This window comes from Amblyraja radiata, chromosome 15 (assembly GCF_010909765.2).
Source record: "Amblyraja radiata isolate CabotCenter1 chromosome 15, sAmbRad1.1.pri, whole genome shotgun sequence".
Classification (NCBI taxonomy): domain Eukaryota; kingdom Metazoa; phylum Chordata; class Chondrichthyes; order Rajiformes; family Rajidae; genus Amblyraja; species Amblyraja radiata.
The window spans coordinates 11,683,188-11,709,068 of NC_045970.1; the positions used below are offsets into that span (position 1 = coordinate 11,683,188).

Genomic DNA, 25,881 nt, shown 5'->3' on the forward strand with positions numbered 1-25,881 from the left:
AACATTTTGAAAGACTATGTGAATTTGCATTTATTCAAAAGGGATAACAGATAATTTGATTTAATGGTCCATGCCATAGCATGCATGTCCACACCCAGACATCGACGACAATATACAATGTCCTGATGCAGAGTGTTAACCTGAAATGACAACTATCCCTTTGATCCCATAGATGCTGCCTGATCCACTAAGTTTCTACATGTAGTGTGTTTGTTGCTCCAGCCTACAGCATCTGCAGACTCCTGTGTACCCATAGTACAACATGTGTCTCCACACCCAGACATCCAGTACACATTTACACAAAGACAGAATATGCCAACTGACTTTGGCTATGTGGCCAAAGTAAACAACTCTGTAGCCCTAGAATAAGTCCAAATGATTTTTTCCCACAATCAAAATATCTGACATCACTTCATTAGATTATGGAAAGTAACTCCCTTATTTAAAAATATTGATATTTGTAAAGAGTTGTTTGAAAAAGCAACATGGCATAAGGAATCCAAAGTGTCAAAATAATACTTTCCCAAATTGACTGCCTGAATCTTTTTAACTGTTACATGATCACTGAATTACTTTCTAAGCAACTGGTGTCAATAGTAGTTTAAAAAATAGTACAGAAATGCAATTTGATGTTTATGATCTTAATAACTAAATCCATCTTTATTGGTTTTTATCTTTGGTCCGTATTTTTGCTTTAATACAATCAACATAATGAATAGTACATTTGTTTTGTATGAAAACAATTTGAACAGGCCAGGTTGTTCTGATCTTTTAAGTAGACAGGAATATTTGGTGGACGTATCATATGGTCTTTGGTACATTATAAAATGATAAATGACTACTTGTTATTCCTATGACAAATTAGGTATTCCAGTGTCAGTTCACATTTGTGACAGTACCAAGACAGGAGATATTTTACCAAAGACATTGCTTTAGAATTTCTACAAAGTCAACTTCCATCTGATCAGTGAAGTCATAATAGGGAAGCCACAACTAATGAAATTCTAAGCCAACCACTCAGTAATAATTCTAAAAAACCCTTCAGAAATTATTATACAAATACACTTGAGGACTGGAAATTCATTCAAAAGTTTTGCATTGCCTCACAGAGCAACAGCTGTCAATATAAATGACTGGTTTTGCTGTACCTGAGCCCAGACACAAAGAACTGCAGATACTTGAATCTTGGGGAAAACACAATGTCTGAATATTTCAGTGTGTCAGGCATCATTTCTTCAGGGAAAGGGTAGGTGACATTTTGGGTCGGGAATCTGCTGAGAGCCGAGTCACTCCAGCACTTTATATTTTGCTGTCTTAAGTCTTCTCTGGCACAGGCTCAGCAGGTAGATGAGGATGTTGCCAGGCTGTCATTGTTGTCTGCAGTAATCCAATGTAATCAGAATGATAAGGGAGAATCCATCTATATACTTAAAATGTGTGTGTGTGTGTGTGTGTGTGTGTGTGTGTGTGTGTGTGTGTGTGTGTGTGTGTGTGTGTGTGTGTGTGTGTGTGTGTGTGTGTGTGTGTGTGTGTGTGTGTGTGTGTGTGTGTGTGTGTGTGTGTAAGATATGCTAACGGTAAAAAATCAACATATTCTGGCACAGATTTTTCCAGTGGAGTCAGAAATCACCTTATCTGAAAATGTAATTCTTTGTTTCTCGAGTTATTGCTGAAAATGTTCAAAAATCGGACAAAACTTTGAAATAAAAACAACTGTCTTTTGCTGATGATGTCACAATGGATCTGCATGCCTGCCGTCTTGCTCACGCTGCAAATAATGTCACCCCCCCAACCCCCCCTCGCCCCACCCCGTTATTCAAAAGACGAGTAAGTCGGGCTCTGGATTCAAGCCGCCGAACTCGCAGTCCTTTGGTTGACGCCTGCTGCCCGCTGCCCGGCCGCCCGCCCGCCCTGCTGCCATCCTCCTCTCTCCCCCTCCTCCTCTCTCCCCTCATCCTCTCCCCCTCCTCCCCCCCTCCTCCCCCCCTCCTCTCCCCCCCTCCTCTCCCCCCCTCCTCTCCCCTTCTCCCCCCCTCTTTCCACCCCCCTCTCCACCCCCGTCTCCACCCCATCTCTTCCCCTCCTCTCGCCCCCCTTCCTCTCCCCCTCCTCTCTCCCCCCTCTTTCTCTCCCCCCTCTTTCTCTCCCCCCTCTCTCTATCCCCCTCTCTCACCACCCCCTCTCCTTCTCTCTCTGTCTCTGCCCCTCTCTCTCTCTGCCCCGTCTCTCATTCTCTGCTCCTCACTCTCTGTCTCTGCCTCTCACTCTCTGCCCCTCACTCTTTGTCTCTGCCTCTCTCTGTCTCTGCCCCCTCTTTCTCTGCCCTCTCTCTCTACCCTCCTCCCTCTCTCTCTCTTTAGATGCGCCTGTGAGATGGGGGCTATGCGTGAGTGGATAGGGCAGGGATGGGGTAAAAGGAGCAAATTAATAATATGAATATAATATCAAAGGGGGTGGTTAGTGTGTGTGTGACGCCGCAGGCTCCCCCCCCCCCTCCCCCCCCCCCCCGGAAACCGTGCGTTGAGGGGATGGGACCCAGTGGTATTCCTAGTAAAATATGGCCAGGGGCATTAAAAGAGCATCTTAAATAGGGTGTGAGGTCAAAGTGGAGAGATAATTTAGAGGTGAAATCTACAGCTTGTCTGAAGCTGAGAGTGTAGCTTCAGGAAAAAGTGGAAGCAAAAGCAAAATGCAAAGGGAGAAACAGTGTTCTTAGAATCATAGAATCATAGAATCATAGAATCATAGAAAGTAGGTGCGAGAGTAGACCACCAGGTCCGTCGAGCCCGCACCGCCATTCACTCATGGCTGAACACCAAACAGACACACTTACCCACAAACAGTAGACACAAGACACAGAACACAAGACACTACCCTCCCCTTTATACCAAATCTGTGAGCTCAACCATATAAAGCATGGTTATGAAGGGATCTGAACACAAGATTTAGATTCTAAATGTAATGTAGTGCTAGACTAGAATGATGGATAAGTGGGAATAAGTGTGTCAGAATTGGAATATGAGAGCTTTGAATGAGCAGATTTATGATGAATGGAAGATGGGATACTGACCTGGAGAACATTTGTTTAGAGTAATCAAACAGTGGTAAAGGTTTCAACAGCAGATAACTTGAAGAAACGGTGGTAACAATGGAAGATGTGAGCAACAAGTCTGCATTCTCAAGCCATAGCTGTGCTGACACTTTGGCAGAATTATATTCTGGGTTTAATAATGGATTTGGTAAATAAGACAATAGCATTAATGCAAGAAAGGCAATGTTACTACATTAAAACAGAATACTGGAAATACTTAGCTGGTCAAACTGCATCTGTTCAAAGAAAAGTGGAGTTAAGGTTTCAGGTCAAAGACCCTACATCTGCATTATTGTTTTACCTGTTTTGATTTTGGGAGTATATTTATTTTCTCATAGTCAACTACTGATGGTCGAGATAAATCAAAATCAAATATACCACCTGTTACTGTGCCGACTAATCTAGAGGAATGGGCAATGTATGTATGTCCCAGTGAAGTTAAAGAAGCCTTCAAAAAGGGTTCAAGTAATTGCCTGATCAACAAGAATAATATCCTGAAACCTGTAAGTATAAGAAATATTTTACAAAAATCACAATCATTCTGCAATTTGTCATGTTAATATAAACACGAGAATGTGAATTTTCCGATCTTTTCTGATAATAATTTCTGGCAAATTAGAAGTATAGTATATGAGTGTTTGTGTGTGTAAGATATGGGCATCTTGGTTAAAAAGCACTATATGTGTGTACATCTGATGCTGGGCAGCATACTCTCAGATGTGTGAGATTTCTACAGGGGCAAATCTGTGGCTATGACAGTCCAGGTAATCAGATGGTAATTCAGTGTCAGTTTTACAGCACTGACCTTGATCAGATGACTGGTGCTATGTTTTATTTTCCACATAGGAACAGGTCTGTTTTCCTCCTCAACCACTGTAATATTAAGCTCTTCATTATTCCTTGCTGACCAAAAAAATTACTGCAGTCAACATAACTGAAAAATGACTTCCTGTGGTGGTGAAAATATTGACCACAAAGCTTTTTTAAGAGCCCAAGTTCTGGCATCATATAGTAGTTGATCAGGTTGATAAGTGGTAATATTCACGAGTCAATAAGTGATTAATTGAAAGTAATAATAGAAGAAATCAAAGCATTAATCATTAAAAAATATGCACACACTCTTGTCAAGGCTAGCCTGGTAGAAAACCACCCTCTACTGTCAATGACACGATATAATTATATAAATTTTGCACAAACATAATCGTTCCTAGTCCTGATTGCTCTGAATGTTCAATATAAACAAACAATGAACTTAGATATCCATAAAGACAGAACGAAACCTTCAAAATACTTGTTGTTGCAAGATGACCACTCAGCTAAATGTATTGATTGACAACTCTAAATCTCGCAAACCAATGCAGCAAATGCTTGTATCCTGTTCTGAATTGTTTAAATGAAATTGCTCAACAGCAATGTTTTTTGGGGATTTAAATTAATGCTATAGTTTCCACAATACTGACTGATTTATTTTTATTTTGAAAGACCTACAGTTTATTCTACATGGATTTATTGGTGAAAGAGTTGCAAAGCCTATCGTATACACACCTGACATTGCCCATTCTTCAGCTTGAAGAATTAATTGCCAGTGAAATACTGGATAACAAGAGTCTTTCTGATTTATACCATCTCAGGTGATCTTTTAATTCTTTTCTAAACATATCTAACAAAATATTGTCCAAGTATTGTGTGCTGTGTTATCTCTTATTGTTTTGGGTGAAAGCAGATTGTCTATTTCACTTTAAATGGTGGGTTCAATCCCAAGGCATTGCTACAGATTGCTCCCCTCACCCACACTATAATAACCTATTGATTTGACTCGTCTTGTAATCCAAAATTGCCTCCCATATTGTATTGCACAGCAAACATATGTATCTATCATTTTCCTCCATGCTAATATCTATTGGTTCTCAGTCTCTTGTACCTTAAAGTTAACCTTTGTATTCTATTGCTTAAAACCATTGATTGTCACGTTTTCCGTAATCTGTAAAATGTTTGCACATTTAAAAAAATGTATATAATGAGCTTTATCTTAAATGACCAATCATGCATTTATTTTCCACAGGATTGCCCAGATATGTTTAGAGTTGAATTTGACTCGGGCTGCTCAGTACCATGAAAAAATACCAGGATCAGTATTCATCTACGATACAGAACGGGCTAAGTATATTATTTTGATATTATTCAGTATACTTTAGTTCACATTTACATTAAAAAAGTAATCATTTTCAGAATGTGGATGTACCTGGTACAAAGATGGATATGGCATAACTGTGTGCTTTATAATTAGTGAAATGTATCCAATCTTCATTTGATAAAGGATCTCATTCACAAGGTAATTGTTGTTCATATGGTTTGATCTACATGGAAAGGATATAGGAAAATGGCATTCCTTGAAAGTTGTCACAGGTAGATAGGGTGATCAAAAAGGCTTTTGGCGCATTAGCCTTCTTCAGTCAGAGTACTGAGTATAGAAGTTGTGTCTGAAGAAGAGTCTAGATGCGAAACGTCACACATTCCTTCTCACGAGAGATGCTGCCTGTCCCGTTGAGTTACTCCAGCATTTTGTGTCTCCCTTTGATTTAAACCAGCATCTGCAGTTCTTTCCTACACATATAAGTTGGGAGGTAATGTTGCAGTTATATAAGACATTGGTGAGGTTACATTTAGAGTATTACTAGACTAAGTGGGACCCGTTGGGTCCCAGCATCGAGAAGGCTGGTCCCCCAACGCAATATTCCACCTCTCAACCAATTCCAATATTGTTGGCCAGTGGGGGAGTGTTTCTGCAGCGCTAGTATGGGTGTTGTGGGCTGAAGCGACTGGTTTCCAGAGGGCTAGTATGGACATTGTGGGCCGAATTGATTCTTGTGCTGGCGGCTCAGTCACTCAAGCCTGTTGTGCTGGCAGCTCACTGACTCACGGCTGGTGGGCTGGCAGTTGACTCACGGCTATTCCTTGAAATTCCATTTCAAGCAGGGTGCAAGGCCACCAAATTCAAGTTCAGTTTCATACCACATCAAGCAGGATGCAAGGCCACCAAATTCAAATGCAGTTTCATACCATTTCAAGTAGGGTGCAAGGCCACCATATTCAAGTGCAGTTTCATACCATTTCAAGCTGGGTGTAAGGCCACCAAATTCAAATGCAGTTTCATACCATTTCAAGCAGAGTACAAGGCCACTAAAGACAGCAAGACGTGACCTCTCCCTCCCCCATCTTGCAGAGACTGAGCCATGCCCACACTTCCAGGGTTTAAAGTCCCTCCCACCAGAAGGGACGTAGCCTTCACGGCGTGATTGACAGGAGAGAGAATCTCAACATTTTCTAAACACTAATAACTTTTATTTTTCATCGATGGGAAAAATCCTCGGCACCTGATTAGCAGGGGGGGGGGGACGGAGTAAGATGGCCAAAAATCACAGCCGTACGTGGTATCGTTTTTTTCTAAAATCAATCTACAGTGCAAACAGGAAGTGGTCAAAATTATACTTTTAATTATATAGAAGGCAAGTCAACCTTTGCATTTTCAAAGCCAAAGGCAACTTTAGCATTTTCAAAGCCAAGGCAACTTTAGCATTTTCAAAGCCAAGGCAACTTTCGCATTTTCAAAGCCAAGGCAACTTTAGCATTTTCAAAGCAGTTTACTTTAGCATTTTCAAAGCAAAGGCAACTTTAGCATTTTCAAAGCCAAGGCAACGTTAGCATTTTCAAAGCCAAGGCAACGTTAGCATTTTCAAAGCCAAGGCAACTTTAGCATTTTCAAAGCCAAGGCAACTTTAGCATTTTCAAAGCCAAGGCAACTTTAGCAGTTTCAAACCAAAGGCAACTTTAGCATTTTCAAACCAAAGGCAACTTTAGCATTTTCAAACCAAAGGCAACTTTAGCACTTTCAAACCAAAGGCAACTTTAGCATTTTCAAATCAAAACACACTTTTGCATTCTCAAACCAAAACACACTTTTGCATTTTCAAACCAAAACACACTTTTGCATTTTCAAACCAAAACACACTTTTGCATTTTTAAAACTACATTTTCAAACCACATTAAGGGCCCTCACAGGTCAGTAAAACCACTCACAGTTTAGTAGACATGTGTTCAGTGTTATTCACAGCTTAGACTGACAATCGCGACCTCTCGCTCCCCCATCTTGCAGAGAACTTCCGGGTTTTATAGTCCCTCCGGAAGGGGCGTGGCCTACATGGCGTGATTGACAGGGGAAAGAATCTCAACATTTTTTAAACATTAATAAGTCTTTTATTTTTCATCAATGGGAAAAATCCTCATGTCCTGCGGAGCGGAGGGGGACTCTGAGTAAGATGGCCAAAAATCGCAGCCGTAGGTGGTAGCGTTTGTTCTAAACTCAATATGCAGTGCAATAGGAAGTGGTCAAGATCAGAGTTTTAATTATATAGATGTTCCGTTTTGGCCACCATGCTTTAGGAAAGATGTTGTCAAGCTGGAAAGGGTGCAGAGAAGATTTATGAGGGTGTTGCCAGGACTCAAGGGGCGAGGTTGATCAGGCTAGGACTCTGTTCCTTGGAACACAGGGGGAAGAGTGCTGATCTTATGGAGGTGCACAAAATCATGAGGGGGATTAAGTAAACGCAGAGTCTCTTGCCCACAGTAGGGAAATCAGAGGATATCATTTTAAGGTGAGGGGTGGAAGATTTAATAAAAACCTGAGGGGTAACTTTTTTACACCTAGGTCGGTGGGTATATGGATCAAGCTGCTGGAGTAGGTAATTGAGGCAGGAACTATTGCAATGTTTATGAAACATTTAGACAGGTACAAAGTACTGGCGGAATGCCACGGTTCAGGAAGCATCTACGATGAGAATAGGTGACAACACTTTGGGTCAGGACCTGTTTTCAGAATGATTGTAGGGAAGGGAAAGATGAAAATAAGAAGTGTGGTGGTATAAAGCCTGAAAAGTGATAGGTGGATACATGTGAGAGGGATGATTGGCAGATGGGCGGAATAGGGGACAAATGTATGTCAGATAATGAAAAAAGAGGTGGAGTGAGATATAAAACTTGAAAGAGGGATATGAGTGGAAGACAACTGGAGAGGAAAGTTTAGATTAGTTTAGAGATACAGCGTGGAAACAGGCCCTTCGGCCCACCGAGTCCGTGCCAACCAGCGATCCCCGCACATTAACACTATCCTACACACACAAGGGACAATTTATACATACACCACGCCTACATATCTGTACGTCTTTGTATTGTGGGAGGAAACCGAAGATTTCGGAGAAAATCCATGCGGTCATGGGGAAAACTTACAAATGGACAACGCCCATAGTTGGGATCGAACCCGGGTCTCCGGCGCTGTAAGGCAGCAAATGTACCGCTGCACAACCGTGCTGCCCTGGGAGGAATAAAAGAGAAATGTGGAACTTGGGGATAGGAAATGAGCAGATGGAGGAAAGGAAAGGAAAGGAACAGGATGGCTGGGAGTGATGGGTGATGGTGCGAGAAATGAGAGTGCACTGGAGCAGGGAAATGGAAGGAGGTGTGGGGGTGTATTGCATGAAATTGGAGAATTCAATGTTCATACCGCTGAGTTGACAACCTATGTAAGAACATGTTAAGTCGACGGAGGATAAACAAAGTTCCCTTTAAGTGCACGATTCAAGGATCAGAGGAGATAGATTCAAAGGATACAGGGAGGATGTGAGAAAATACACTTTTATACAGATCTAGAAATTGCTTTCCATAACGGTAGTTGAAACAGAAACAATCAAGACTTCCAAAAGGGAATCAGACAAGTGATTGTGAAAAATAATTTACTAACTACAGGAACAGAACAAAGAATGGGACTGTGACTGATTGGTGTTCAAGGTGACATGGAATTGGTTGGCCAAATGAGATTCCCCTGTGTTGTAACACATTTTGATATAAATAATTTTATAAACATCCTCTAGAAACTGAATTTACAAACTCTGGGAATATCATTGCTTAGTACTATATTCAACCTCATAAATATTCAGTAAACTTGAAGACAAACCCATCCACAGTATCCATTTTGATATTTTTAATTTATTAAAGTCAAGCAATGATAGTTGTAGGATAGGAACAAAATCCTATGTCTGCAATGGCGTAGAGGAGAACCAGACAGTGCAATAGCTTATGGAAGGACCATTCAGAAGCCTGATAACAGAAGGGAACAAGCTGTTGTTGAGTCCGGTGGAGCACATATTCAAGCTTCTGTACCTTTTGCCCCATTAGCTCCCTGCTCTTAATGAATTTACCGTTCATGACTGCCATGGAATTTTCATGTGTATGTTTGCATGTGTGTGTGTTTGCATCTGTGTGTTTGCATGTGCGTGTGTGTGTATATATGAGCGGTGATTTTGGGGGGTGGCGTCGTGATGGCTGCCCTGGTTAAAAAGCACTGTGTGTGCGGACATCCATGGCTCTGACGCTGGCAATGTACCCTCAGATGTGTGGGATTTCCACAGGGTTAAGTGTGTGACAGTCCTGGAATTCAGATGGTAATTCAGTAATTCAGTTTTACAGCATTGACCTTGATCAGATGACTCATGTTATCTTTTCCTCCCACATTGAGAACAGGTCTGTTTTCATTCTCAACCACATCACTGGAATGTTGGGGTCTTCATCCTTCTCTGCTGTCCTAAAAATCTACTGCAGCCAACATAGCTCCAAAATGACTTCTTGTAGTAGAGAAAATATAGACCGCAAGGTTTTTTTTTTAAGAGCCCACATTCTGGCACCATATATCACTAGATCAGGTTGATAAGTGGCAATATTTATGCATTAATGTGGTTAATTGAAGGTAATAATTAAAAAAAATAAAGTATTATTCATGTGCACACACTCTTGCCGAAGCTAGTGTGGTAGAAAATCCCCCTCCATTGGTAAGGTGACAACTACGCATGGGATTCCTATTCCGGACCATATCAGTAAATTTGACATCAAAATAATTTATTGATCAATATTTTAATAAAATATAAGTAAAAGCTGTTTTCAGATATCTACAATGCATTCCTCAGATAATAACGTGTAAATAATTAACTGCAATTACCCAGAATTAATTGAAATCTTGAGTAGTGAAAATGTTTAATTTGAATGTTGTGTTCTTAAGATGCCGGGAAGCGATTGCTCGAATGAAAGATCTACAATTAGGGACTTCACACGAAAACCTGCTAACTTCACATGGCAACTTAGCAGTGGCACAAACAGCCTCTAACAGTGAAATGGTGCGTCATGGCTCTGATACTACATTATGCTATATTCATCACTTTTGTTGTGGTGGTTAAAAGTATGGTTGTAAATGAATCTCAAGAAAAGCACAGAGACTACTAAAATAAAACTGGCAGGCACTGTGGATTCATTTGATCAAATTTTCCAAATCAATAAATAATTTAATGGAGCTTCTTCAATACACAGACTTATTTCTCCTGCAGCTTAAATTATGAAATATGGTAACGCCATCACAATATGAATATGCTATTGGTAAATAAGTGCTTGGCTTGGAACATGCCCTCTATCAAACAGCTGGAGAAACAAACAATGGTGAGATGGCAGATCTAAAGGACTCTTTCCAGAGAAAGCACAGGTGTATGGATTCAATCATTCAGTTGGGTCACTATTACCGAGCTGCAAATTAATGAGATCTTTGGAAAAGTGACAAATGTGTTCTTCACATTTGCTTTCACTTTCTGTGCCGCTTCAAGCCTCGCATAAACTGAAGTAGGGATAGTCGTCATATTCTTCCGAAGGTATTATTACTAACTTTAATAATATGCATTGCTACTCAATTCTTCAATAAAGGAGAGGGACAGGAAACAGAAAAAAGGCCCAGTGATCTAAATATCCAACTGTAGACAAATGTTATAAAATGAGATAGAACAGTGTCTTCATTGTCCCGATATGAACTAAATAAGTTAAACTTGATCAAAAATCTGCAGATAGTGAACCTACTAAGTTCCTATATCATGTTTTTGTCATTTTTTTCTAAGGCAGTTACAGTCTGGATTTATTGGAAATGGATGGATCATTCAAATTTATAACGAGACTTGGAAAAATTGAACTTTACAATGCATTTATATCTTACCTAGTTCAGATAGGAATTGATATTGGTTATTTAAAATGCAGTTACATTTCTCAATGCCAAATGCTTTGTGGAACTTACAGAAAATAGACATAAATATATGAATGAGTATTTAAAAGAGTTTGTGCAGAAATGTTATTTCCATTGTGAATAGTATCTCTGAAGAAATTATTTTTGAAAATACAGAACATGCATATGTCTTCACCTGTACTAACCAGAAAGAGATTGAGTGGTGTTTCTGTTATGGATGTGTGGATCAATAAAGCAGAAGTCCTACTGCATCTTGGATTTTACCAGCCTGCCAGAGCTCTGTTATCGGAGGCCCACAAGGATGCAAAGGTTAGTTTACAGCTGTGTCGGATGATTTAGCACTGTTATTAACAATTTCTGTGTGAAATTAAAGGTCTTGAAATAAATCAAGATTATCTTTTGAACTAAAGGTATCTTTTTATCTTATGAGTTCCAGTTTAACTCTTTAATAATTATAAAAGCTGCAGTTGAAAAAAAGCAAAAATAATTTTCCTGCAGCAATTCTCCACAAGAATGTATTTTCAAAGATTTTGAAAGGCATGAATTGAAGTAGACCTCAGTGGCTTTTGTGGCATGTTAAAGAAGTTTTGAAAGTGGAGAGGCAATATTGGCGTTTCTGCGGAGAAGATTCGAGATTGTTAGGTCATGCCAAATATATAAGCAGCAAAATAATTAAGCAGCAAAGTGATTAAGCAAAATAGTAAGATTAAACGAGAATTTACCAGTTTGAAGTTTGATCTTTATTTTATGAGGAGTTACGATGAGGGATTACATGAAGAAGGCCTTCAAACCGCATGTGCGTCAATCTTCAAAGCAGCGGTGTTAAATCACAGACAACAGTTGTTGAACTAGAATAGTAAGATTAGAGCTGACTAGAACTTCGAGAAGATCTTTATGTTACGAGGGTTGGGAGCGGAGGGCACGTAATCCCTCATTGTAACTCCTCATAAAATAAAGATCAAACTTCAAACTGGTAAGTTCTCGTTTAATCTTACTATTTTACTTCGGAGTCACGTGAGTGACTACGTGAAGGTTTTGAAGCTCTGTAATTTCATGCCATGGAAACGAGCCCATGCGTCACACACTGCATCAGTTGACCAGGATGAGTGAGAAATAATTAATGCTTTCAAACATAACATAGATAAAAATTGCTGAGAAAATAATAGTGATCCCTATCACCCAGGGGGAAACTGTAAAAAAGAACCTAAAACAGAATTAGCAAAAGTCCCCGGTCTGGCGATAGGTTTGTTATAAAACCTTTGCTACGTCAGTTCATTAGACCATCCCGCAGCCGCTAGAATGCAGTCGAGAGGGACGTCCATATCCCTCGCTGCTGATGTAGATGCAGCCCTGGTGGAATGAGGTTTAAAAGTGTCAGTATCCACTCCTACACCTGCCAGAACCTGGTTTATCCATCTTGAAATGGTCTGCACTGTAACCTTCCTATGAGGTTTGGTGTAGCTGATGAATAAGGATAATCCGAGCCTCTGAGGCTTTTAGTGACCTTAATGTATTGTAGTATGTGAGATACAACACACAACCGTTGGTCTAAGGGGTAAGCCATAAAACTTAATTTGAGCCCCAACATCCCTGGTCTGCTCTTCTTTATTAGGTCATCAACAAAAAAGGTGATGTTGTCAAAAGATGTAACCATGCTGTCCAGTCTAAGTTTGTTCAATGTCTGGACCCGTTGTGCTGAGACCAGTGCCATGAGCTTGACTACCTTAAGTGTGCGATTAGGCAGAGACAGAGATGAAGCTGGTGCCCACTGACGGAGCTGCGTGAGGACCACGCTCACATCCCATATCTGTGCCTAGGAGGAGTAGAGTTAAAAATGCCCTTCCTAAATCTGGTTATTAAGGAGTGAGATCCGACAGCATGGTTCCATGACCCCAGCTATAAGTAAGATGATAAAGCACTCCTAGCACTATTTATGGCACTATAACTGAGTTTCTGATCGTAGAATAGTGTAGAAAGGAACTCCAAAACATCCGTGATGGAAGCCGAGTCATACGAAATATTCGAGAGAGAGCAGTACATCTCCCATTTCCTTATATGAGTGATGTACTGTTTCTGGGTGCTCTTCCTCCAGGCCGAAGTGATCACATCTACCGTACGATCTGAAAGTCCGAGCCCCAGGAATGGTCTCCTCAGAATCTGCAAACCAATAAATTTATTCGGTCATGAAGAGGATGGCTTTCCCCCTGTCACAGGATGTACCAGCAGATTTCTGCTTTTGGGGACAGCCATAAAAGGCTGTGTAATCATAGCTAGGACGAGGGGAACCAATGCTGAGTAGGCCAGTCTGGTACTACCAATATGCCAGAGGCGGAGTCTTGCTTGATCTTGGCCAAGCATCGACTGATGAGGCAAAATGGGGGAAACACATACAAGAACTTTCCACCCCAGTGTAGCGAGAATGCATCTACTGCTACTGCCCCTGGGTCTGGTTCCCACGAAACGTAATTTGGTAACTGATGATTTAGTCTGGATGCAAACAGATCAATGTCCACTACACATACCGAACGACAATGTCGTTAAACACTTCATGATTCAACATCCATTCTTTGTGGTCATTGAATTCTCGTGACCTGGTGTCCGCCACCATGTTATATCTACCTGGCAAGTAGATAGCTGAAACCCAGATGTTTCTCGTAATACACCAGTGCCAAATGAGGTTAGACAATTTATCACAGGATACAGACTTACTTCCACCAATGTGATTAATGTATGCCATTGCTGTAGTGTTGTCAACCTGAAGTTGAACATGCACATGATGCATTTGCTACAATAAGCCTTTAACCCATAGAGTGTTCCCAACAACTCTAAGTAGTTAATACCATGTGACTGAAGCATCGATGATTCCTGCAGATTCCATCTGCCATCGCAGCTTGAGACGGTGTTGGTAGCACCCCAACCTAGCGCACTGGCATCAGTTTGCAGGATAACTAATGGTGTATCAACTAAAATAGTACTAGAGCAATACCGAATATTGGTCACCCACCATTGTAACTCAGCAATGGCTTCAGTTGGCAACTGACTGGGTCTATCAAAGTGACCTCTATGAAGTTTGAGTGCCCGCTCCTTTGCACGTTGTAGGTTTTGGTAGTCAAAGGCCCGAACTGAGCAGCTGGGAAAGCAGCCACTAATTTGCCAATTATACTAGCCCCATGTCTAATAGAAGGTTTGTTCTTAACAATGAGGTTGCTGCAGGCTTCAATTAATTCTAATTGCTTGCCACAAGGCAGAGTCACTGACATGTGAATTGAGTTAATGGTGAATCCCAAATAAACAATTACTCTAGACAGTACCAATTTGGACTTAACTGGATGGATTAGGAACCCCAGTCTCTCAAACATGAGTTTGGTAGCTGACACAGATAATTCAGCTAATTCCATAGTCTTCCCAATGATTAAGATGTCATCCAAGTATGCCATGACTATATGATTCTGTGCCCTGAGTAGCCCCAGGACTGGTTTTAGCAATTTAGTGAATAGTCTGGGGGCTGAGGTTAAACCATTAGGCAATGCTTTAAACTGCCACATTTGCCCCATCCAGCTAAACTTTAAATATCTCCTGTGGTCTTTATGAATGGCCACCGAATAGTAAGCATCTTTGAGGTCAATGCATGCCATGTAACATCCCTTGGAAACCAGTTGTTTGGCAGTAACAACGTTTTCCATTTTGAAGTGTTTATATTGCACAAAAATGTTAAGCTCAGTCAAATCAAGGATGATTCGACATCCTCCCTCTTTCTTTTGCCGAGTAAATATATTGGACACAAATTGGTGAGACTCATGACTCGACCTCAATTACCCCTTTCTTGAGTAAAGATTCGATTTCAGCTTGTGCATTCGCACACTCCTGTGTGAAGGAACAAAAGTGCGGCTCGGTGTATGCTGTGTGGGTGGAGGCGAATTGAAAAGGAACTCAACTTGGAAACCTTGTGTACTGCGCAGTATAAACGGGTCAGATGTTATCCAATGCCATTCATGTAAGAAAAATTGTAATCTCACCCCAACTTGCAACTGATCCATCGAAAATGTGTTATGCAAACAACCAGACTCACTTACCTCAGTGGTTATCGGCGGTATGGTGTTTGCTTCTGCCCCCGAGGTCTGGGGGTTAGGGCTGTTGGAGGGCGCCATCCGCGCATCTTGAACATGGCCCGGCTTGGGCCCTGCCCTAAAAAAGGCCTCTGTGCCTGTTGTTCTTGATGCCCACCATATCCGGCGAATCGTCTGGTGTACAGAGGAGGATAGGGGTACTGCCGCCGGAAGGATGAAGTCTTAAAAGGTGTTGGGGCCTTCATAAGGCCGACCGTTTTTGCCTCATCATCCAGCTCCCTGACCTGCTTAGGCAGATCTTCCCCGAACAGGAGGTTTGGTGGTTGGATGTTCCCGGCCTTGCACAATGCTGCAAATTTTGGGTTCAGAGCAGGACGGATGGCATTCTTTCAGAGGCAATTAATCTCAAAATGTGCATTGCACATTAATGCCATGGCGTCCTGCTGAACATCAGAGAGGGGCCCCCCATCCACCGACCTGGCAAAGACTGTGATGCCTGAGGCAAGTAATCTTAAATTTTTTTGTAGTTTTACCTCCTGGGCTCTGACCCCCCCTCCAGTGTGTCCGCAGATGGAGTGATTCACTGCCGGGTCATTCAATGAGGCACAGTTTACTGGGGTATGGTATTTGGTAGTGGGTTCCTCCATAGCCTGATCTTGGAGCTGTGAGAGGCCAGATAGTTAATGCTCATGGCTAACTCCTATCCCAGTGGTTCCGCTGTATGGGAAGGGATGGCAAATTTGGATGCCAAGGGAGGGTACGCCCGAGGCTTGCCCCTCATGCCTTGAAGCATGCTCCCCAGCTGTGCCTCCGTAATCTGAGTCAGTGTAAAACTGGCCTCGTACGCTCCCCTCCTCAGAGAGGGAGACATTGTGCCCGGGCTCAGATAGCTCCCTTCTTTGGAGCATATCTCTTTGGAGCAACCTCTCCATTAGGTGCTCCAGGTGGGTCAGTCTCCCAAACACACTGCCCATAGAAGGAAGAGAAACCTCCTGGCACGACTCATCCAAGTCCAGGGCACTGACAGACTTCCTGGTGGCTTTAGGATGCATTATTTTTATATCATTTTTGATAGCATAGAAGCAATCATGAGTCACATATACTTGTTTACAGGGTTAACCTTTGTGATCTAGCATTCAGTAACTTTCAACAGAGAAACAGGCTTCCTTATCTATGTGGGAAGATATGGAATCCCGGTGTACCCTTGAGTTCATAAGCACTTCTTTGTATTAATTGAACTTTTGATTCCTGTGCTAGACAGGCCAGGACAAGGTTGCCCATAGTCAAAAGTTCAATTCCCACAGAGTGAAGTGCTGCCCATGTTGAAAGACAAAATGGAAGAACAGTTTAGTTCATCCCACAAATACCGCAATCCCACCTTTTGTCCTAACAGGACAATCATAAAAATGTTAGTCAGTATTATCAGTATCATCATGCAGGGGTATATTCATGAGTTGCATGATAGCGTGATCAGCATTATATTGAAACATAATGTGTTGTGGTTCAGCACTGTGATGGGTGTGCTGTTTTGATAAGCAGAGAGCTCGAATGAGGCAGTGTGATAGCTGGAACAGTACATATATGGTGACAACAGCGGCCAAAATAATAATAGCATATTTTTAAATGGTCTTAAAGAGCCCTCCAGCCTAGTTTCCCAGGTCAGGGAGCCACCCCCCACCAGTCAACGGGTTTAATTTCTGAGATCTTATGCAGGAGTGGACATGGTCTTGAATGATCCTTACATCAGTTTTTGTTTGGCTTGGTTAGAGAAGAAATAGAAGGATTAGTTGAGGGCCGCACACACTGCCCTCTGGGCCACTTGGAGAAAGTCAAGAACCAATCGATTTTAAATAACCATCAAGTACAGAGACGACTTCAGAGTGAAAGGGCAAACTCACGTCCACTGTCCTGTTCTCTATTTGTTCCATGGTGGCTGAAATGTTGATAATTGCCTTCTCCAGCTCATTTACTCCCAGGCCACGTATTGGCGTGCGGAGGAATTTGTGGAACCATGTATTGCGTCAACAAATGGGTTTTCAACCTCTCTCCTGCGTCTAACCTTCCCTGGGGATGGCTGACCATGATTCCTGATCAAGTGAGTCTGGAGGGTTTTAACTCCCCAAACATTAGGGGCTACATATCCCATGGTACAGGTCCCAATCCAACTTGTAGGAAGGGATGTAAAACCATTGTCTTCACATATCCAGAATACCCCGTGCCCAGGATGAAGTTTTCCATACAAAGGCATCGGAGATGTCCTAATTCTTTAGGAAACGGGGGTTTCCCACTTCCATTATAAATGAGGCTCACTAGGATCTCCTCAATATCCCGCAGCTCTGCTCTTGCTCCCCCTCCCTCCCCATTCGTAACAAGGACAGAGTTCCCCCTTGTCCTCACCTTCCATCCCATCAGCCGTCGCATACAGCATATAATCCTCCAACATGGATCCCACTACTGGCCACATCTCCCCATCTCCTCCCCTTTCTGCTTTCCGCAAAGTTCTGTATAGCTAGCAATCCACTGCTTATAGTATCCCACCATCCCCAGGAAGTGCACAAATTCTTTCTTCAATATGGGTTTAGGAATTTTAAGAATGGCTGTGACCCTCTGTTGTGAAATTAATCTTGATCCCTCTGAGAATACCTGGCCTGTATATATTACACTAGTCTGGCAAAGTTGCAGTTTGTCCTTAGAAATTTTGTGTCCCTTCGTGGCTCAGGACCGTTAAAGGGAAAAGGGCCTGTCCCTCATAGGCGATTTTGTTAGGCGATTGCCGGCGACTGTCATAGTCATAGCAGGTCGCCGAAAAAACGGCGACTGGACCCCCCCTACGACAATGTCTATGACAAGCTACAACAACCTACCACCTAGTCGACGTCAAGCTACGGCAAGCTACCAATAACCGGCGACCCATTAGGACGTCCACCTACGACCACACAGGCGACAACCTACGACCACACAGGCGACAACCTACGTCCACCTGTGACAAGCTACAAAAAACTATGACCCTGTCGGCGACAACTGAAGACAATTCAGTATGTATCACCGGTTGACGTAGGTAGTCGCCAATGAAATTCATCGGTCAGCACCGGCGACAACCTACGACGGCACCTACGTCAGGAGAAGTCAAGCTACACCTAGTCGACGTCAAGCTACGGCAAGCTACCGACGGCGTCAACCCACTGTCATCGAAAATGTTTGAACATGTTGAAAATCCAGCAGCGACCAGAAAGATTCTACGACTCTTTGGGCGACTGAGGAGACTACTCACAACCATATAGGTGACATTCCGGCGACCATGTGGTGACAGCCTAGTCGCCTAAAAAACAGCCTAAGTGGGACAGGCCGATAAGACTGTCAGTCTCAGATGCTCGGAGGCTGCGTGAGGCTAGAAGAAGGTCATCTACATATTTTATCAGCACTGTTCCTTCATAAAACAATATCTTCGAGGTCATGTTGCAGCACTTGTGAAAATATGGTGGGGCTTTCTGTATATCCTTGTGGCAATTGGGTCCAAGTGTATGGTCGCTCCTTGTAAGTGAAAGCAAATAGGTATTGGCTGTCAGGGTGGATTTGCACAAAATAAATGCACTGCCTGGACCTATAACAGTGTAATGAGTGGAGTTCAGAGGTTTATGGGTAAGTACAGTCACTGGATTAGGCACTACAGGGTAAGGCTGGAATCACACAATTGTCTGATTCGCGAAGGTCTTGAACAAATCTCCAGGCATTTTTGTGTGACTTTTCAACTGGTAAAATAAGAGTGTTGCAGGGGCTGACAGTTGGGACAATTATCCCTTGATCACTTAATTCTTTAATTACAGGGGCTATGCCGCCTTCTACTTTTGGGCTGAGTGGGTATTGAGATTTTCGCGGCAGAGGTTTAGTTGTGTCTACCCTGACGTTAAAAGGTTTGGCTGAAAGAATGCGGCCAACTTCATTGGAATACTTTGCCCATAGGTGGGGGGGTACTTGAACCATCAGATCTTCTCGCAATGTCATTTGAAGTGAATGTTTTGTTCGAGCACGGTGCTCAAAAACATATTCACAATCAATGGATTGAATATTTAATCGGAAAGTGTTTGTGTCCAGAGCAGCTAGCTTTCCCCCCATTACTTCAAACTCCTTTATATCTAAATTCTTGGAAAGTCTCAATACCATAGGCCCAAATCTTTGATTTTGTATCCTTTGTTAATATAAAGGACTAAATGGGGTGCAGCGTTTCCATTTCCTTTATATAACCACAGTTGATCCAAACGTAATTCAACTGCTGCTGCTACACCTTCTGCCCCACAGTATGTAGAAGTAATTTTAAGCTGAGAAGTCAGTGGAGGCCAATTCTCTGGATGCTTTCAAGAGAGAGTTAGATAGAGCTCTTAAAGATAGCAGAATCAGGGGATATGGTGAGAAGGCAGGAACGGGGTACTGAATGTGGATGATCAGCCATGATCACAATGAATGGCAGTGCTGGCTTGTAGGGCCAAATGGCCTACTCTTGCACCTATTGTCTATTGTCTATTGAGCAGTTTACAGTTACCATGGCAAGAAGTTGCATAAATGTCATCTTGTCATGTAGGGTCGTAATATTTGTGCAGTTTAAGTTGGTGTGCCAGTATTGTGGATTTATTGTACATCCAAAACTAGAGAGCTCTTCAACCTTATGCAGCAGTTGGCATGAAAAGATATCAGTCAATATTTTTCAAAACCAGACTTGAGCTCCTTGCTCTCTTTCTGATACTAAAAGAGCCATAACGTGACTATACCGTGATTCAGGAATTTGAAGAGTCATTCCAGTAAGAGAACATATAATGGTGCATCCTAGCTTTCAAAATACAGTAGGTCTCTTCCCAAAAGAATGACCGGTCCATCTTCTGCAATGAGGAACTGGTGCTCACCCTTTATGCCTTGGACGTCAGGTGAGACTTTTTCTGATAGTGGTATGGACTTTTTCTGATAGAGGCTGTCCCGCAACGCTGACAACATTTAACGATGAGTTTGATTTTGGCAAATGAGGTTAGTCTAAGGATCGTACCATGGAGTGTGTCGCCCCAGTGTCAATGAGGAATTCTTTACTGAGGCAATTAATTGTGAGAGTGGTTAAGAGCTCTCTGCATACTTGGGTCTGGAATATCAAGTTGTAAGAGTTACTCACAGTAAAGGGGGTTCACATTGTTAGTGTGAACATTGGGATGGTGTCCCTGGTTAGTGTATGAAGTGTCACGGGACAGACAGCTTTTTAACCCAGTGTCCATATTGACCACAAAGAAAGCAAGTTATTCTTACTTGCCCCCCCTCCCAGTGACTTGGCTCTACCCCTTACAAACATTCTTCCCTTCGGGGCTTTAGGACCCACAGTGTAAGATGTCTCTACTAGGATATTTCCTGGTTTCTCATTAACTCTCTGCTGCCGTTCTTCATTCTGGCGCTGACAATTTTGTAAAGTAGACACAACATCGTGCTTATATTTCCTTTCCCATTTTACACAAGTTACACAGATCATTTGTTTTAGATGAGGTTGCAACCCGTACACAATAGTACTGAATAAAGCAGATTTGCCTGTGTCTGGTTCTAATCCCGTATATTTTATAAAGGTACTATGGACACAATCAATATCATTCCCAAAGTCCTCGGATTGCTTCTGAACAATATGATAAATCTTTCCCCAGTCTATTACAACTGAATAATATTCACGTACCGCAGTTTACAAAAGAGTAAAAAAGTTTGCAATATCTTCCCAATTAAATTTTGTTTGAATAATTTTCCATTTAGTTGAATCAAGCATCGCATCGAGAGCCACATCAACATCACTTTTGGTCTCCCTAGTCCTCACCTTTCACTCCATCAGCCGTAGCATACAGCACATAACCCTCTGAGATTTTCGCCATGTCCAATGGGATCCCACCACTAGCCACATCTTCTTTCCAGCCGTTCCTTCTGCAACTCCATGATTAACTCATCCTTTCCTACCCAAACCACCCCTCCCCAGATACCTTCCCCTGCAGCCGTAGGAGATGCAACACGTGTCCCTATACCACCTCGACTCTTTTCAGGGACCTCAGCAATCCTTTCTGGTGAGGCAGAGGTTCACTTGCACTTCCTCCAAACTCATCTACTGTATCCGCTGTTCCAGGTGTGGACTTCTATATATCGGCGAGACCATGGGCAATCGTTTCGCTGAACACGTTCGGTCACTTCGTCTTGGCCTATGCGATCGCCCAGTTGCCAAAACCTTTAATTTTCCCTTCCCATACTGACCTTTAATCAGACTTTCCTGGATTTTATCATGCACTAAATGTTATCTCCTTTATCTGTATCTGTATACTGCGGAAGGCTTATTTGTAATCATGTATAGTCTTTTAGTTGACTGCATGCAACAAAAAAGCTTTTCACTTTACCTTTGTATACATGACAATAATAATAATAAACAATAATAAACTAAACTGAACTAAAGAGGGGAAAGATTTCATGGAAATCTGAAAGGAAACTTTTTCACACCATGGTGGTGGGTATATGGAATTACATTTGGACAGGCACATGGATAGGAACGGTTGAGAGGAATATGGGCCAAAGGCAGACAGGTGGGACTAATGTAGATGGGCATCTTGACCAGCATGGGCAAGCTAGGCCGAAGGGCCTGTTTCTGTGCTGTATGACTATGACTATGACTCTGACATAATTTTCTTTATCCTCTCAGGTTTACACATCCTTGTGGTTTCAGCGTTGACTCAGTTAGTAGAACTTGAGTCTATGAATGGCAGTTTAGCGGTTCAAGTCTCACTCTGGAGATCACCCAAAGAAATCTAAGCAAGCATTCATTTTCACTTTTCAGTCTTTGGGAGTTTCTCGTCAAAAATCATATTTCATGCATGAATTATTGTTCAGACATTATGTCCTCCTCTGCTTATGAACACCTGACCTTATGTACAACCTGTACATGTTAGTGAGTGCTTGGGAGACCAGCAGGTTGGGATTGCCATTACTGCAGGCATCTTCTGTCATGTGGGAACATGATTTGTGGTTGCTTTTCTGACATAAATTGTTTGTGTTATGCAAGTTCACGGGAACAAAACCCTGCCAATCCTCCTGAAATGTAGTGCCTGGGATACAAAATACCAGTGGATAAAAGCAAACAAAAGTTAAAAGGGTTTTATATGTAAAGGAAGAGTTAGAGGATAACTGAATTGAAGACTAAAATTTAACGCATGAAGAGGCAGAGGATGAGGATTGGATTGCCAATAAATACTTTGTGTTCACAAAAGAAAGACAACATTGTGATTCGGGAGGAAGAATGTGAACTATATTGGATGAGTTAAGCACGGCAAAAGAGAAGACCTTTGGGGTTTACCATCTTTGAAAGTGAACAAAGTGCTAGTGCAAAACACAAAGTGCTGGAGTACCTGAGCAAGTCAGGCAGCATCTGCAGACCAAATGGATTAGTGACGTTTCAGGTCAGGATCCTTCTTTAGACTCAAGTGCTGGAATCTTGACCAAAACACTATGTGGCGAGTTATTCCAGCCCTTTATGTTTTGCTTGGGATTTCAACATCTGCAGTTCCTTGTCAATAAATTGCTAGGTCCTGATGAAATATATCCTTGGCAGTTAAAAGAAGTAAAGGAAGAAATTGAAGAAGCTCTAATCATCGTTTATGAATTCTCCCTTATTTGCAGGTTGGTTGGTTTAACTGATGTGCAAAATATTGGAATCAATTTTGGGGCATAGATTATTGATAATTAGCAGGGGTTTATTTGGAAAAAAATATGATTGACTGATTTGAAGGAGGGCCTATGAGGGTTTTGTGTTCAATACATTCTACATTAATTTATAGCAAGATTTAAACATATAGGCGTGTCAAAAAGTGCTCTGGGATCGAAGGAAAAATGGCAAAAAAGTCCAAAATTAGCTCAGTGGTGGGAAGCAAAGCAGGATGATTGCTTTTGTGACTGGAACGTTGTATGTCAGCAATGGGGTTTCACAGAATCTCAACTTGGTCCCTTGTTTATTATAGTATTTGTTAAAGAGTTAAATAAAGGGAGCACAATAAAGATGAATGCAGATGATACAGAAAATGCCCATGTGATTGACAGAGGAACCTTGTCCTAACCTGCAGGAGAATATTGATGATCTGGTCATTTGGACAGAAATGTAGAAATTGAACTTATTCCAAAGAAGTGTGATGTGATGCATTTGTGAATGTGCAACAAATCATGGCAACGCACCATAAATGGGAGGATATTGAGTAACATACGGGTTTAGAGAGACCTTGTGGTGGATGTCCACAGAGCCTGAAAGGTAGCATGACAAGCCAAGAAGGTGCTTCAAAAGGCACGTGGGATTATTTTCTACCATTAGTCTTTGTAAAACAGTATGGAATTCATGATAGTGAGTCGTGTATACAATGCCAGTTGAACCACAGCTTGGATACTATGCACATAACAAATGGTTTGTGAATTAGGTTGTATAGTAAGTTTTGTGGTCAAACATCAGTCATGATCTTACTAAAAGATAGAACAATCTTGAGGAGTCTTTTCATTTGCTCTTACTCTTATTTCTTACACTTATGTTTGTAACTACCCATGTTTATTTGATTATTTAATACAGTTTCTTATATGTTGAATTATCAGCAATTTCCACTCTTAATTCTCGTTAAACTATGAACATTTTTGGATATAACTTCCTTTTTCTGTTTTATCTTTTAAACTAGGAACTTGAACAAGAAGATTCTTTGGCAAAAATATTTTATCTTCTTGCAGTTCTTGCTAATTATGAAAGGAATTTTGGTCAGGCTAAACTGCTCTTGGAAGAAGCTCAAAGCATAGGAGGAAATGAATACTTCTGGTATGATGTTATTACCTGTTTGGTAAATGCAATTCTTGGAGAGAATCTCGAGGATTCGAAGGAACAGGTGAGGAAACAATGTTAGTCCCATTCTGCAAGAAACTGATTAATAAGAAGAAGCACTAATGAAACAATTCAGACTTTAATTATTGTAAAATAGATAATACCTTTGTATACAATTTTGTACCACCATGGACTCAAAAGGAACGAACATTGCTATTTTTATTTTGGTGGTAGGAGTTTACTTTCAAACACCTGGATTTGGTGACAACAGTCCAGCCTTGATGACTACATAGAGTTATATAATAGAGTTATATCCAGTCAAATAGAATGTAAATACTGCAGACCCTTTCAGCCAATTGAGTTTGCAACAGCTATCAGATGCCCATTTGCAGTAACCCTACACTGAACCCTACACTTATTGACCTCACATTCTCATTATCTCAGTATAGAATCTAGCAGTTACCAAGGTATCTGTAGCAATTTAAATGACCTATTAATCTGCCATCTGACATATGTTTGTTACCCCGAGCAACCAAATGAAACCTACACGGTACTAGGAGAAATACACACGGTCTATGTAAACAGTACCGGAGGTCAGAATTGAACCCAGCTTTACAAAGTTGTGGGGATTCCCTGCTATGTGCCACAGGGTACATAACTGCCAGGGTTCTGAAGTGCCTCTGCATGAAGAGCTAATTCTTGAATCATGGCGTGGTTACATTAATCTAGAGGTAAAGTGGATATGATCAGCAACATGCAACAACTCCAAAACAAAATGTTACATGCAGCAGCATCCATCAAATGTGTTTTTTGACTTCATCAATTAGTACATCTTGCAGAATACTATTCTCAAAAGGTATTGGCTCAGAAATTCATATCCATTTTACATTTCTTCCCTGATGGCTCAAGAGACTTGACACTAATCAATGGGTCTACAACAGAGCCAGTCTCAGTGATGGTTGTTTTTAAACAAGGATAGATCTTTGCCCCCAACACTTTTCCCAATCTTTCTTGTTGCAATGTTGTATCTTATCTGCAAAAAAGTTCCCCAAGGAGTGAACGTAATCTTCAGAACTAATAGAAAGCAATGTCTTACACTAACTAAATTCCAGAACCAGGGCCACACAATCTCAGGAGTCCAGCTACACCAGACAGACAATAAATATTGGTCTGGAGAATTCATTGGAAAACATATTAAGTAATTTTATCATTAATCTCATGCTTTTGATGGCTGAAGCGTTAGCATTAATTTTGCTGCTCGTCACTTGGAAAGGACGTGTGAGAAAGAATATCTTGTGGTGGCCCCTGGTGGTGAGCCACGCACAGTGCGAACCCTCGGCTCTGTAGGGGGGAGTCACGTGTCTTGGTGACAGGAGGTGCAGGTCACGGGGCTCCCCTGGGGAGTATTTAAGGTCGGGAACGCCCATGCCTTGGTTGTGGTAGCAGGGAGCTGTATTGTAGCTAACAATAAAGATTTATTGGACTTGGACAAACTTCATCTCCCGTCTCATTCTTGGCTGGACATTTTAGAGTCCTGCCACAATCTGTTTGTTCCGATTTTTTAGAAAAGCTGTGCCTGTTTTAGAGAAGAATGTCCTTTTAATTGTGATTTGTACAATGTGTATTTGTATGTCACTTTTGAAAGAAGAAGTGAAAGGAAGATAGAGGTTGGTCCTTATTTTCCATCATTTATTACTATGAAATGTACATTCATAAGTATGTTCTCCCCGTGACCATGTGGGTTTTCTCCAATATCTTTGGTTTCCTCCTACACGCCAAG

General features: G+C 41.6%; 1 protein-coding gene across 1 annotated transcript in view; it reads left to right on the top strand.

Annotated features, from left to right (window-relative positions):
* cfap46 (cilia and flagella associated protein 46) overlaps positions 1-25,881 on the top strand; it is a 219,090-nt gene that overhangs the window by 113,427 nt on the left and 79,782 nt on the right. Inside the window, exons 33-38 of the mRNA XM_033034743.1 lie at positions 3,430-3,594; positions 4,574-4,722; positions 5,154-5,252; positions 10,197-10,311; positions 11,352-11,504; positions 23,965-24,165. Of these exons, the coding sequence (XP_032890634.1) occupies positions 3,430-3,594; positions 4,574-4,722; positions 5,154-5,252; positions 10,197-10,311; positions 11,352-11,504; positions 23,965-24,165 (882 nt within the window). The remainder of the gene's footprint in view (positions 1-3,429; positions 3,595-4,573; positions 4,723-5,153; positions 5,253-10,196; positions 10,312-11,351; positions 11,505-23,964; positions 24,166-25,881) is intronic.